The sequence below is a fragment of the Belonocnema kinseyi genome, chromosome 6, assembly GCF_010883055.1.
Source record: "Belonocnema kinseyi isolate 2016_QV_RU_SX_M_011 chromosome 6, B_treatae_v1, whole genome shotgun sequence".
In the NCBI taxonomy this organism is placed as follows: Eukaryota; Metazoa; Arthropoda; class Insecta; order Hymenoptera; family Cynipidae; genus Belonocnema; species Belonocnema kinseyi.
The window spans coordinates 93,108,883-93,122,958 of NC_046662.1; the positions used below are offsets into that span (position 1 = coordinate 93,108,883).

At 30.5% G+C, this 14,076-nt stretch overlaps 1 protein-coding gene across 1 annotated transcript in view; it reads left to right on the forward strand.

The window, feature by feature from the left end:
* Positions 1-14,076, forward strand: part of LOC117175065 (5-hydroxytryptamine receptor-like) — a 207,883-nt gene that overhangs the window by 4,940 nt on the left and 188,867 nt on the right. The window contains exon 2 of the mRNA XM_033364608.1: positions 5,952-6,460. Coding sequence (XP_033220499.1) covers positions 6,328-6,460 — 133 coding nt within the window. The 5' untranslated portion in view covers positions 5,952-6,327. The remainder of the gene's footprint in view (positions 1-5,951; positions 6,461-14,076) is intronic.

Here is a 14,076-nt window from a genome sequence, read left to right on the forward strand (position 1 = left end):
AATAGATTAGTATTTATGTTTACATTCTCATCAGAGAAGAATTTTTTGCGGGCAATTTTTTTGAGGAATAAAGTTTTATTCAGGCAACTTCCCATTCTTCAAAACGAATGTTGTCATGCAAACGTAAAAGAAAATTTAACCGAAATTTAGCTGAAGTTTATCCTGTAAAGTTAAGTTCTGTTGCTTCGAATCTTTCATCGGAAATCGATGTAAAGCTTATTTTCTTTTTTTTTCAGTAAGAGGAGAAATATTTTGCTTCCTGAAATCCCTGCAAGATTATCATAACAGCTTTTTAAATTTGTTTTGAAAAATAAAAACTTCCAATTCTGATCTCACAAATAAATTAAAAATTCCATTTTGATGTCAAAAGTGCAAGATGCGACAAAAGATGGATAGACAAAAATTTGCAACTAAAGAAGATCTGAACATTCTTCTCAAAGCACTTTTTGATAGGCCGCGCAGTTATTGTTTTATTCGTAAAGAACAACACTATAAATAAAAAATTAGATTTTTAGACAAATGTCACAAGTTAAGAAGAAAAAAGACAAAAGTTATTTACATAAAAAAGAGATACAAATTCGTTACTCATAATTTTTTAATAATATGTGTAGTTTTGGGTTGTAGCTTGAAAAATAACATTAAGAATAAAACAATTCAATATGTTAAAAAATGACACAATGCAAAAAAATGAATATAAAAAAGTCCTTCACCAAAAAAATATATACAGATTTGTTATAATTCATTTTTAGATAAAACGAGTTTTTTTTCTTTTAAGCTTGAAAAATAAGATAAGAAATAAAAGAAATTCATGTTTGGACAACCGACACAAGAGACGAAAAGAATTATAAAATAAAAGTTGTTCGTCTAGTTTGTATCTATACATTTTCTAAGAAGCAATTCATGCTGGGATGCTACTTTTCGTCATATTGCCAAAATAACATTGAAAATAAAAAATTTAATTTATTTAAAAAACGACACAAGTAACAGTAAAATGTTTATTAAATAAGTGTTTTCTATAGAATGCGTACATTTTTAATTAGGAAAACAAGAAAATGAAAATACATCTGTTTTAATAACAATGTGATTGATTGTCGAATTTCTAAATGTTTAATTTATATTTTTTGTATGCCTGTAATGAGACTAGATTGTGCTGAAAATTGTTGAGGGTTAAAAAATGTACGTAACACAGTTCTTTACATAATCACTTAATATATTTTAAAGAACACGACACAAACTGTTTACAGGACTGTAGCAAAACAATGTAAAATTTTTTTACATTTTACCCTAATCTTACAATTAGGGTAAAAATTATATGGAGGTGCTAGTTGAAGTACAAAAGGTGGGAGGATTGACTAATTAGGATCCAGAAGATCGTTGGTGGGATCGATAGGTGACACCCCTACAAAAGGGCAAATGAAAACGGCAGCTGCCCAGTTTTTCAAAAATAAAATATTCTGGTTAAGAGCATGTGATAGTTACAGTTCCCCCGGCTTTTTTCCACAAAAATTAAAATTTTTAAAAACTGAATTCGGAGATGCCATAAAATATCATAACGGACGTCCCCGGACTCTTTTTTTGAGGGATAATTACAAAAAAATTATTGTGCTAAATAAAAATGTTATGCGTATGCATTATTTTGAGGTTACGTCGCTTTTCATCTCTGCCTTTCCGATTATCTGGAAATTATTGATGAAATAAACTTTTTGATTGCCTGCAAACAAGATTAGTTGCCGGAGATTAGTTACTATGTTTATTTGTAAGTCCAAGGTTTTCGGCCAAAAATATTGTGTAGTTTGGAAGTAACGCTCGGGTGAATTGTAACACACATAACCTCGAAATATACACGCACGTTGTTAGCAATATCAAAAATATTTTGATAAAAAAAACACAAAAAAGTGTGTGGGGACGTCCGTTAGCATGTTCTATATCATTTCCCAGATTTTGAAGGCATAATATTTCTTATCGTAGGAAAAAAGCCGGGGGTATCTAACACTGAAAAAATCGATACTATTTCCGAAGCGCTATGCAAATTGATTACATTTTGCTAAATTAAAACTTTTTTTAATTAACCCACAAAAAAGTGTGTGGGGACGTCCGTTAGCATGTTCGCTATCCTTTCCCAAATTTTTAAGACAAAATATTTATTATTCTAGAAAAAAAGCCGGGGGAACCTAAAACTGGTAAAATCGACAATTTTCTAAGTATCACATGCCCTTAAGGTCATCCTTCACTTTCGATGGTCGTATCGTAAAGAGCTTAAGTTTCTAACTACAGACTAAGAAAATTTCTGGCAGTTGATAGAACAATGCTTAATTTTGAGAAGATTTACAATCTCTCATAAACTGGAAAGTAAAAGTAAAATTCGCCAAACCATAAACACACCTAGCTATAAATTATTTACAATACGAACGGCCTTAAAGTTTTCTATCTGGTATTTGCAATCATTTTTTATAGTAGGACTGAACACAATGTGTATTATGATTGGTAATAATATACATTTATTAAAATGATATACATTTTCAGAGTAGCTGAGAATAATGTTTAGTGCAAAATAAGAAACAAATATTAAAGTGATCATGATAAATAACATTTTTACTTTATTTTGCAATATCTGAATGAGAAATTCTAGGCCGAGGTACATAAATAAATTTAGTATACATTTTATTTAATATTGCGAAAAAATATTTATGTATATGAAAGAAATACCACATAATAAATAATTCATTTAAGACGTGACATTACTTTTTGGTCCTAAACGATATTTACTCAACTGAAGTAACAAATCCTTGGCCCAAAGAAAATATATCAAAGCAAAGCATTTCTTACTACAAGGTAATGATTTTTTCAGTATAGAGAAAAGTATTTAAATTATTCACATACTGATTTATTTTTAAACACTATTCACTGTAAAAAAATACTAGAGATCCTCGAAAACTGAAGCTCCCTTCAGGTAATTTCAAATTCTTTAAGTGAATAGTACTATTTTCAGTAATAAACAATAGATTAGGTTACTGATTTCTGTAGATTTTTCGAAAAATTAAACAAAAACGAAAATCACCTTAAAGATTTTTAGAAATGATTTCGATCATATAAACGCTAATAAAATTTATTAAAACGATATTACACAATTTTCTTAAATCTTTAATTAAATAATTTAACATCATATTTCTATCAAAAATTCAGAGAATTCGAAATTGTGTTTAGATATTTTCACTTTCTGTTTAATTATTCGTCAAATATATCAATATAAATCATTAAATATAAGGGTATATTAAGTTAATACTGCTGGTCAGGATACTTTGATAAGGTGACTTTGCGGTTCAGGGGCATTCTCTTATAAGCTATAATCGAAAAGTCTATCTGAACAACAGTCTCACTTATGTATCTCTTTATTTTGGACAGCAGAATAGTGGGAAAGTCTGATGAATTAAAAAAAATATTGAAAAGATTTTATGGATATTTTTTACAGAATAATGGACAAAATAAAAAATCTCATGTCGGATTTAAATAATGATAATTTAATAGCATTAGGAATCGAAAAATGAAATAAGCCCTAAATTTAAACTTAAATTTATACAAAAATTAGGATTAGGAAAAGCCGTGAGTTACGAGATTGGATAATTATTAATGGAAATATTTCAAAATCAAATTTACCTTTCGAAAAATTATAAGGAACCCACATTGCAAATTAAATACTAAAAATAATAACAAAAATCATCGATCTAATGTCGAAAACTCTTTAACTGAACTCTAAAACTGGTATATTATAAATTAAATATTTTTCACACATAGTAAATTTTTTTCTGACGATCTTTTTTGTAATTATTTATTTTATATAACGGACACGATGTTTCTGGCTTGTGAGCTCCAGAGAACATGAATTTGGTAGAACGTGATATCCTCGCCACTTCTTTTTAGTTTGGCTGCTATGGCTAACCAGATGCGCCTGTATCTACGGCGAGTGTCTAAAATTGAAGGAAAAATAGTAAAAGCGTATTTAAACTATTAAATAATTTTTAAACTTCCAGGAGATTTATTGACTTTCTCTAAAAACTACTATTTATAAATATCTCTTGTTGAGACTATAATCAAACAGATTTCCACATTCCTTTAAATGGATACAATTTTTTTGAAAAGACCTTTTATTGCAAGGGGGTATCGACCATTTTTGTTTGCAACAGCAAGGGGAGTGAGGGAGAGAAGAAGAACGGTCTGCTCTTTCTCTCGCAATACTGATTTAGCAATCCAAGATGGAAGATCTCCGCTACGACATGCATAGGCCCCTTACATTCCTATGTCCATGGTATTGCCTAACCACAGAAAAAAGTTTTTCGTAAATTGAAGTGCTAAAAACTAGAGTGAGATTAATATTTATCACACAGAATATTTGTCATCTTCAGCTACAATTATTATAAATAAACTAAGGAATGACCTATGTGTCATAAAGAAAGAATATTATCACGTGTCGTCTACTTTGAATTGTTAATATTTATTAAGAAAAATGATAAAAAATCGCTATTTCAAAGAATAGTAATAATGAGTAATATTTTCCTACAGGGAATTATTACGCAAGTCTACATTAAAAGTTCAACATGAATACGATGAGCCATTTTTTGTAGAAATTTAAACACTGAATCCGAATCTGAAATCGCAATCCCTCCATAACGTAAAAATTTTTATATAATTAAGATCAAGAAGGGATAAAACTGGGTTTTTAGCGAAACCAATGGTTTAAAAATTTTGAAAAGACCTGCAATTTTAATTTTATTTATAAGAAACCGCTGAAATTACAGATCAATTTCGGATTCATATTCAGTGACGAAAAATGTCTACCGGTGTTACTCTTGACGTGCCAGCCACTTGATTTAGCAGAGCGAATAATTGCCTTCGATGGGAAAATGCCTATTGGCTTAGTTTGGTTACAATATTTGTTGTTAAAAAAATTTGTATTGTCGTCAGAGAATAACAGAAATTCTTACGTCTTTTCAGACTAGATGGAGCTATGAATTAAACAATTTTTAATTAAATTTTTTTCTAAAAAAAGATTTGAGTATCTTTAGTGAAATTAGAAATTTTGTTTCTGTTTTTGCTTTTATTTTTGAATTTGGAGGTGCTACTTTGGGGTAAAGTTAACACTCTACTTCACGCATTCAAATATTTGCCAGACGGTGTTCTCTTGCCTGTTTGCCCTTCGTTCATTCAGAGAAACTCACGAGGCCGAGAGTGGAGGCAACATGTGCAAATAGCAGCTACAAGAGCAGAAGTGAGAATTTTGCTCTTGTGCATATCTAACCCGCTCTTTCCGACGAAGCGTGATGATATGTGGATTATTCTCAGACGTAAAATAGACTGACAGTCGACTGAGGTAGAAATTTCTCACACAGGAAATAAGCGCTTCAATGAAAATTCTATCCTCAGTCATGCTGAATATTTCAAATGAAGTTTATCGATCAATTTTTATATACACATATGACAATTTTTATTAGAATTTAAAAATAAAAAGTAACTACGTACCGATCCCCATTCAATACTAAATTTAAAAAAATTTAAAAGTTATGAAATATAAAGTACAATAATGCATTTAAAATAAAAAATTTTTGAAGTTTGTCTTCTGAAATATTTGTATTACACTAAAATTCTTTTTTTTATTTAGAACAACATGCAAACTTGAATTTCTTACAATTTAAAAGCTCTAAATTTTGAACGTTTTTCAAAGTTAAATTGTTTTCAGTGTGATTTATAAAATTACACAAATTATGGTTTATTAAAGAAAGAGCTTAAATAATGTACGCTAATTGAATCATTTTTTTGTAAATAGAATGGTTTAGGTAAAAAAATATGACTTCTGACTGCAAAGCCAAATTTAAATCTCTTGACCAGTGGCCCTAAATGAATACCGTGGGTATTAAGTATAGTGATACATAGAAAAAGTGATGAATTGTCATTTTCAGAAGCTGGACACCGATGTAGGGAAAATGTTGACGCAGGACCATTCATCGATTTGCAAAGTTCTGTTTGTCATCCATGATCAGTGCGACATCAGTCCCGAAAACTGTCAAATTTTTCGGATTATTTTCGAAGGCCAGGAAAACTGTCAACAGTGTTAAATCCTTTGACCATTGAAATATTGAAAGGTGTTATTATTCCTAAGAATTTGATAAAAACTTTGAATAAAGTTACTGAAGAAAATGAATTTTAATAACCGCTGCAAAATGGATAAGCACAGTGATGTTGAAATCACAAAAAATGTACGATATAGGATAATTGGTGAAAGAGGTGAAAGAAAATCGTGGCTGACAGTCGCAAAAATGATGACCGATCGGTAATATGCAATTGAAGACCATGGAGGCCAACATCACTGTCGGTAATGCTTCCTCCGTGGCAGGTTCCTCATTCGGTGATTTCACGGCGATACTCACTGCCGCCGTTTTGGGGTTGCTGATTCTTACCACCATAGTAGGTGAGTTTTTAAAATGATGCTAGTTTTTTTAAAATTAATTATTCCATTGAAAAATGATGTTATACAAAGTCCAAGAATGTTAGAAATTAATTTATTTTCAACCATAAGAATGCAAACTTAATCATACAAAGGCCGTAGCAGGATAAGCATGGTCTGGGGGCCCCCTCTCGGATGTGATCCATATTGCAGGGATATGTCGCTCCCCATATGAGATAAATTTACCCCACGTCTTAACTTGAAAAAAATATTTCTGAAAAATTTGAGAACCAATTCTGTTGATTACACGGGGATAAAAGAATTAATATAAGTTTCAAATAATTTTTTGAAAGGAAGTACTTTTGGAACACCAAACACTTTTTTCCTATATCATGCTCACATTCAAGTATTCAATATATATTTTTCCGGAAATGATCGTAGCGACACTTCATAGTTAAAAAAAAAATAAACTACTCGGTTGGCCCTTCATGTGTATGCAATTCCATAAAAATGAGGGGCGAACTTCATTTTCAGCTTATGACGCGACAAGATATATTCAATAGTGTAATATAAACCAGATGCAACAGCATCATTTGATTAGAAACACATTTTCTCGTGAATTCTCCAGTCACAGTGACAATTAATTGTTAGTAGAACGAAAAAGACTTTTCTTTGTTTACTGCTGTTATTCGCCAAACTAATTTTATGTTTGCCCAGGATGCACCACGTGGAGGTCGCCAGTCAGATTAGCATCCCTTACTTTATTTAAACCATATACAACTACATACATCCTGTATTAATAACTTAACAAAACATATATACACTATATACACATAAGATACACTACAATTTACGTCACTGTTTGAAATATGTTGAAAATTCAACCACTTTTCAACTACTTTCGTGTTTAAAATCTCTTTCATTTAGAGAATTGAAATAAAATTCAATCAAATGTAGTTGAAAAATAATCAAGACGTATGCGCATATACACATGCGCCATGTACTTTCCCCGAAGCCAGACCCCGATGTGACAAAGTCCGACGAGTCCGTGTTTGTATCGTGAGATCCATTAAATTAACAAAGAACATAATATAATATTTAGGAAATGAAGCAGCTTTAAAGAAGAAGAACAAAAGGTACGTTGAAATAATATTATCACAATGAGAAAATTTCATTCATACTATAGTTTCTAATTACTGTATGCTCTTTCAGGTTATGATTACAAACACGGAGACGAAATTCATTATGGTAATATAATTCCAATGTACTTTTTGTTTTTTCTTCTTCAAAGCTGCTTATTTTTCTAAATATTATATGTACTTCATTAATCTCATGGATCTTTCGACGAAAACTTACGAAATAAATTATGATTCCTTATCAGAATTCTTGTGGTACAGTTAGTGCATTTCAAAGCCCAATATTTTTAAGGAATCTTTATGGGTTTTATTTAAGATTTTTGATTATTTAAAAATCTTGAATGAAACCTATTCATTTCCCTCTAAAATGTTCCTGCTTTGAAATTCACTAACTGTGTCGAATACATTTTTTTTTGCTTTACTGAAATTTCAATTACATGTAGTTGAATTTTCAACTGCATAGCTGAAATTTCAATTACACGAGGTGATTTTTCATTCACACATAGTTGAAATTTAAACAACCGTAATTGTATAAAACTTTAACCGCATGTAGTTGAAAATTCAACCAGATATTTCTAACAGTGTATATACACTTTATATGCACAAAACATATCTATATTATTTTAAAGTTGAGATCCTCAGTGATTTATTTACAAAACAGAATCTTCATTTGGTCATCGAAGAAAACAGTGAAAACGTCTAATTCGCAGCTTTAAAATAACATACATATATTTTGTGCATATGAAATGTGTATATGTAAATTGTTGGGTATTGAGTGTATACTCGTATATAGTGTATATATGTTTTTTGAGTTATTATTACAGGATTTATATAATTGTATATAGTACAAATAGAGTAAGAAATGCTAATTTGACTGACGACCCCCATGTGATGCATCCTGGGCAAACATGGAATTAGTTTTGTGAATATCAGCAGTAAACGAAGAGAACTATCTAATTGTAATCAATTGACACTGTCACTGGAAAATTCACGATAAAATGTGTTTTTAATTGAATGATGATATTGCACCTGGTTTATATTATACCATTGCGGATTACGTATTGCGTCATGAGCTAAACATGCACAGTGCCTCTCATTCCCATGTAATTGCATAAATATGAGGGGTCAACCGAGTAGTTTTTATTTATTTTTTTTAACTATGAAGTATCGCTACTATCATTTCCGGAAAAATATGTATTGAATACTTGAATGTGAGCATGATGGAGGAAAAAAATGGTTAGTGTTCCAAAGTACTTCCTTTTATAAAAATTATTTAAAAATTATAATTTTTTTCTTCACCTTGTAATCAACAGAATTGGTTCTTGAATTTTTTCCGAACTTATTTAGTACTCTCTACGACAAACATTTCTACCATCAAGGTTGGTATAGCTGTTTTCGAGAAAATTAGATTTTTTGATTTATTGAAATTTGTTTATAACTTTTGTAATTTTTTTCCAATTTATGACTTTGGATAAATTTATCTCATATAGGGTGCCACTTATTCCAGCAATATAGATAACATCCGAGCAAGGGTACCTAGACCATGCTTATCCTGCTACAGCCTTTCCGTTCTTCCTTCAATGATACTAAGAAGTAAGTGAATGTTTCGCCGACACCAGAAAAAAGTTCTGTGTGACTAATATTATTCTGATTTCAAACTTTTAAACTTGTTCTTGATTGAAACCAGTTTTTTTATCATAGTCACGGACTAAGTCAAGTGACTGATGAGATGAAGATCCTAAAAGTAAATTTAATACGATATTTGAATGAAACATTTAATTCTTGTGCACTACAAGTGCAGGGCTTGATCCAGGAAGTGGATGACGCATGGACAGATCTTACACGTCTTGAAAGCTTTATGTGAATAGTCGTGCTTTATGATGGGAAATGCCTGTTGGTAGTTGTTCTCACAATATTTATAGATAAAGTCAGAAATAATAGCCGTGAGATACTTATATGGGGTCGAGAGGCAGTTAATTGGTAAGTAATCACTAGGGCTACCAGCATCTACCTTTGTGGGTATTATATACGTTACGCCCTTCGTCATAACAGAGGACCCATAGAAAGGCTGAAATTTGTGAGCAATTGCTCTACTGTGTCCGGGCAAATAAAATTTGGACTGAAAAGATTCTTCTGGCTGCTCTGAAAGGTACGGACGCCAAAGACAAGAGTTTAAATCGTGAACATTTGACTTTAACTCAGAAAAAGTTGTTTTGATACAAAATCATCTTCCTCTTGCCCGTTTTGTTTTGAACCACTTGAGTATCTTTTTTACACAAACAGAATTATTTGACTTTAGGCAAATGAAATTCCTTTTGACCTTAAATTTAACAGGGATTTCGATTTGTGTCAAGAAAAGTCGTTCTGACTCAGTAGAAAATTTCTCTGAGTGTGCATTTGCTTTAGATTTAGTGACGAGAGTAGTGAATAACAAATTTACGTCATTTTATAAGTTTCCTTTACTACTTAGGTAGATCTACTAAGTAAATATCTAGCAAATGCAAGTCAAAATTTGACGATCCAAACTCTGGATTCTTACGCAAATAGCTTTAAGTTCCCTTCACAATCATGAAAAAACTGACTAAGGGCATTGATCACTCTCCTGTGGCCGGCCACACGCAATTCCCGCCCCTCCCCTCAACTATATTCTGAAAAGGGTGAGGGCTGTGACCGATCAGTTTACTGTGACCGTTGACATGCCATCCCCCTTCCCCAACATCATATTATATTTCATGGAGATATCAAGTTATTTCTGACAAATTTACTCCAAAAATATAGCTTAAAATCCGAAAAATACGAGTTAGTATAAATTACAAATTAGGGTACATGACACATATTTAGTGTAAAATATAATATTTAAGGACTGAGTGTACTAAATATGTAATAATAATCACACTCGAATGACTATAAAAATATCCGGCAAAAAGTTATTATTTAAAACAGGAAGAATATCCAATCCGAATGTAAATCAGCAAAATAATTTACATAGGATTAACATATGAGAAAGCAATGAGATTAATGAGTATCGCTATATTCCGGCAATCGCATTTCCAAACGCTATAATTTTATCGTAATATACTTCACTTATGTATGTAGGTGATTATTTAAAGTGAATTATGTTCTTCGCCGGAAAAGCATCTCTATTTTCTAATTAAATAATGAACTCGATCAAAGTCCCACTCGTGAAAATTAGTCAATTTAAAAAATTTTAAAGGATATTTCCCGTCCTATTTCAAATAATACCAAAAATTTTGTTTAATATTCAAAAACAGTACTACTTTCATATTTTTGATAAAAATTTGTTGTACATATCATATCAAAATCTTTTAAAATTATTTCTTAATGAGTATACCAGTAATATTAAACAATTAACATACACCAGGATTTCATGAAGTTTTTAACAAAATATTCATTATATTCAAGAGTTTATATGCAGCTCGATTCACTGCCCGATTCACTGCCCGAAAATTAGGAGTCCTGTGCAAATTTCTGGAAAAATTGTATATGATTGCAAACGATTGCGTAAGTAGAGTGGACCATAAAACGAAATAGATGATTTAATTAATTCACTCTATTTTTCATTCCCTAAAACTGCCTTCCAAATTGCAACCTTACCCCATTAGTCTTTCAAAATTTATCTGTTATAAGATGATAATGAAGACAACAACGACAGGCAGACACTTTCTTAAAACCCGTTTTTTCGGATTCAAGGAGCCTCGAAACGTAGAGATTTGAAGAAATCAGCCATAGTTTACACGTAAAAGCAATGCCTTTTCATTATCATGAGAATGTAAAAATGTTTCGCTCCACGAAATTGTATTAGTCTTTTTTGGAATTATAAACATTTTTTCGATCGACCCTAGTAATTATTCTTAAGATATCTTTAATCATTTTAAGCTGGAAGTATATTCTTTAAAATGCTCAATTTCACATTTTAGCTACTTGAAGATGTTTCACCATTTAGTCCCCTTAAAAAAATTCAAATTCATATATTGATTAAAAAAATCATATCGATATTTATTTTTAACTTTTTTATAAACATTTATATATTTTTCTTAAATAGAAAATATTTTGAGGAAATAATCAACATTTTGTCTTTCATGCTTCGAAAGGTTGCTGGCATTATTCTTTTGTTCCATGTCAGGTCATTTTGTTTTTTTCGTATGTTTTTTCTTATATCGTTACTTTTTCGCTTTTAGAGAATTGTTGTTACTTCGAGAACGTTACCTTTTGTCCATTTTCTAGGCTTATTTATTCTTAACGTTGGCCATTTCAGCAAAAGCTTTCATTTTGCTATAAATTTTACAGGAAAGCGACATCACAGAGGCCACAAAACACTTTATCTTGAACACAGTAGTGGTCGCCACTTTCTAGGACAAGCCAGACACTGGAGAAGATACGAAATTAGTCTTGTGCCAACTGAGGGAACTGACTTGTTGCTTCTTTATATAGTTGATGTTGCGCCATATTCATCACATTTACAGATTATTTTTTTTATTTCCAAACACAAGCATCAACATCATTATATTACCCTATTTTACAGAAACAGTTTTTACCAAACAAAAAAAAACATGTAGAATATTTTTAGAATTTCAGTTTGATGTGAAATTTTTTTTGGTTAGGTATACGTATTAACTATATATGTTTAAAACAAACTATGACAAATCTTAACTCTGATAGTGAAGTGATACTCATAATGACAGACCAGACTATTATTTAAATTTCTTGTTTTCAATAAACAATTACAATGTTTTATTTCTTTTATTTCAAAATGTTATTAACTGAATAAACCATATTAAAAAAATCATTTAACATAAATATTAAGTGCCCCAAAGCAATGTCTTCTTCAATAATAATTATCTTATTTTTTACTTGATATTTTCACTTGAAACGAACCACCTTAGTAGAGGAATACTTTTTTGTCAGTTGTTATACAGTTGTATATTTTGTTGTGTCTTATTACTGTCTTTCCTATGATTTTTCGAATCTATTGATTACACTTTCAGCTGCAAATACCATTTTTATTTACGTTATTTCATAAGTTTTGTATTTTTTGGTGTCTGCTATTTTCACTTTTAACGAAGAACCTCAGTAGATGAATACTTTGTTAGTCAGCCATGTCACAGTTGTACGTTATGATGTAACTTATTTCTGACCTTCTATATTTGCCATTTTTACAGTACGTACAATTAACCCTTTATTTTGAAGTTGTTGATTGCTTTAATTTACACCACTAAACTTTATGATTAAAAATATCAAAACATTCAATACGGACTGATCTAGAAAAATGTTAAAAACTTTCCTTCATAAGAAAAAAGATCAAATAAAAAAAATTCTGAAAGCTGAAGTTTTTGATTGCTCAAACTTACGTCTACAGACTTTACGATTGAAAATATGTAAGCGTTCATTTTTGATTTATCTAGAAAAATAATAAAAAATTTTCTTTATAATAAAAAATATGAAATTTACCCACTCTCAGATCTGAATTACAGTTTCACACATATATTCTCAAAACTGTAAGAAAATTTTGTGAATAGTTTGTTATCGAATTATATGGATAATATTTTGTAGCGGGCTGCATTTTTTTCAAGTCGCGTATTTACGTCCACACTCAAGCCACGCCCCTTTTTCTTTTAAAGCTCCCCTTCCTTCTTAATAGCTCGATACATTTAGTCTCCATCATGTTATAAACGCACCTAAACGTACGAACTCTCTCGACTTTTAGACTCGGTTTTTTTGTTGTTTAACGATAGGGAATATTTGGTCTCATTTTGCTCTGTTCAGTTTTATTTTAAATAATGTTTATCGCATATAGTTCGGGTACTTAAATATGTATAAAAATGTCAAGGGGGGGGGGTGGATGGATATGTTTGTTATTTATTGTAGAGTCTGGTGTATTTTCACTCGGTCAGAAATGAAAAGAATAATAATGTAATTTATGAAGATTATCAAAAACTCAAACTGACCAGATTACCATACGCAAAATTATTATCTATCGATTAATGATCTACTATATGCGCTTGAATTCAAAAGATCTCGGTAATAAAATGAAAAGCTATACATTTTTAAATACCCATTTGTGTTTAATCTAGTGAAATTTGTTCATCTATTATATAGCTGATCACAGTTTTACGATTTATTGTATACGTTGAGAGGATTCTGAATAGCCGTATCACAAATCCAGTAATAATGACGTATAAAGAATTTATGTTTTGAATAACGTACTGGAATAATGAAGTGCCAGGTATTAATAGAACAGTTTCATAGCATCACATTCAATATCAATTCTACTTTTGAAATTCTGTAATATTTGTTTTATTCAACATTTATATTCTTTTATTTTTACATTTCATTAAAGGTGTACAATTATAATAAAATTCAAAAGCATTTAATTAAATAATATTGTCTTTGGCACTGCTCCAAATATTTGTCAAAATTTGTTTTTTAATTTATAAAAATATCACAACATGCGGTTGATATTTTGACTGCACATGGCTATCAATT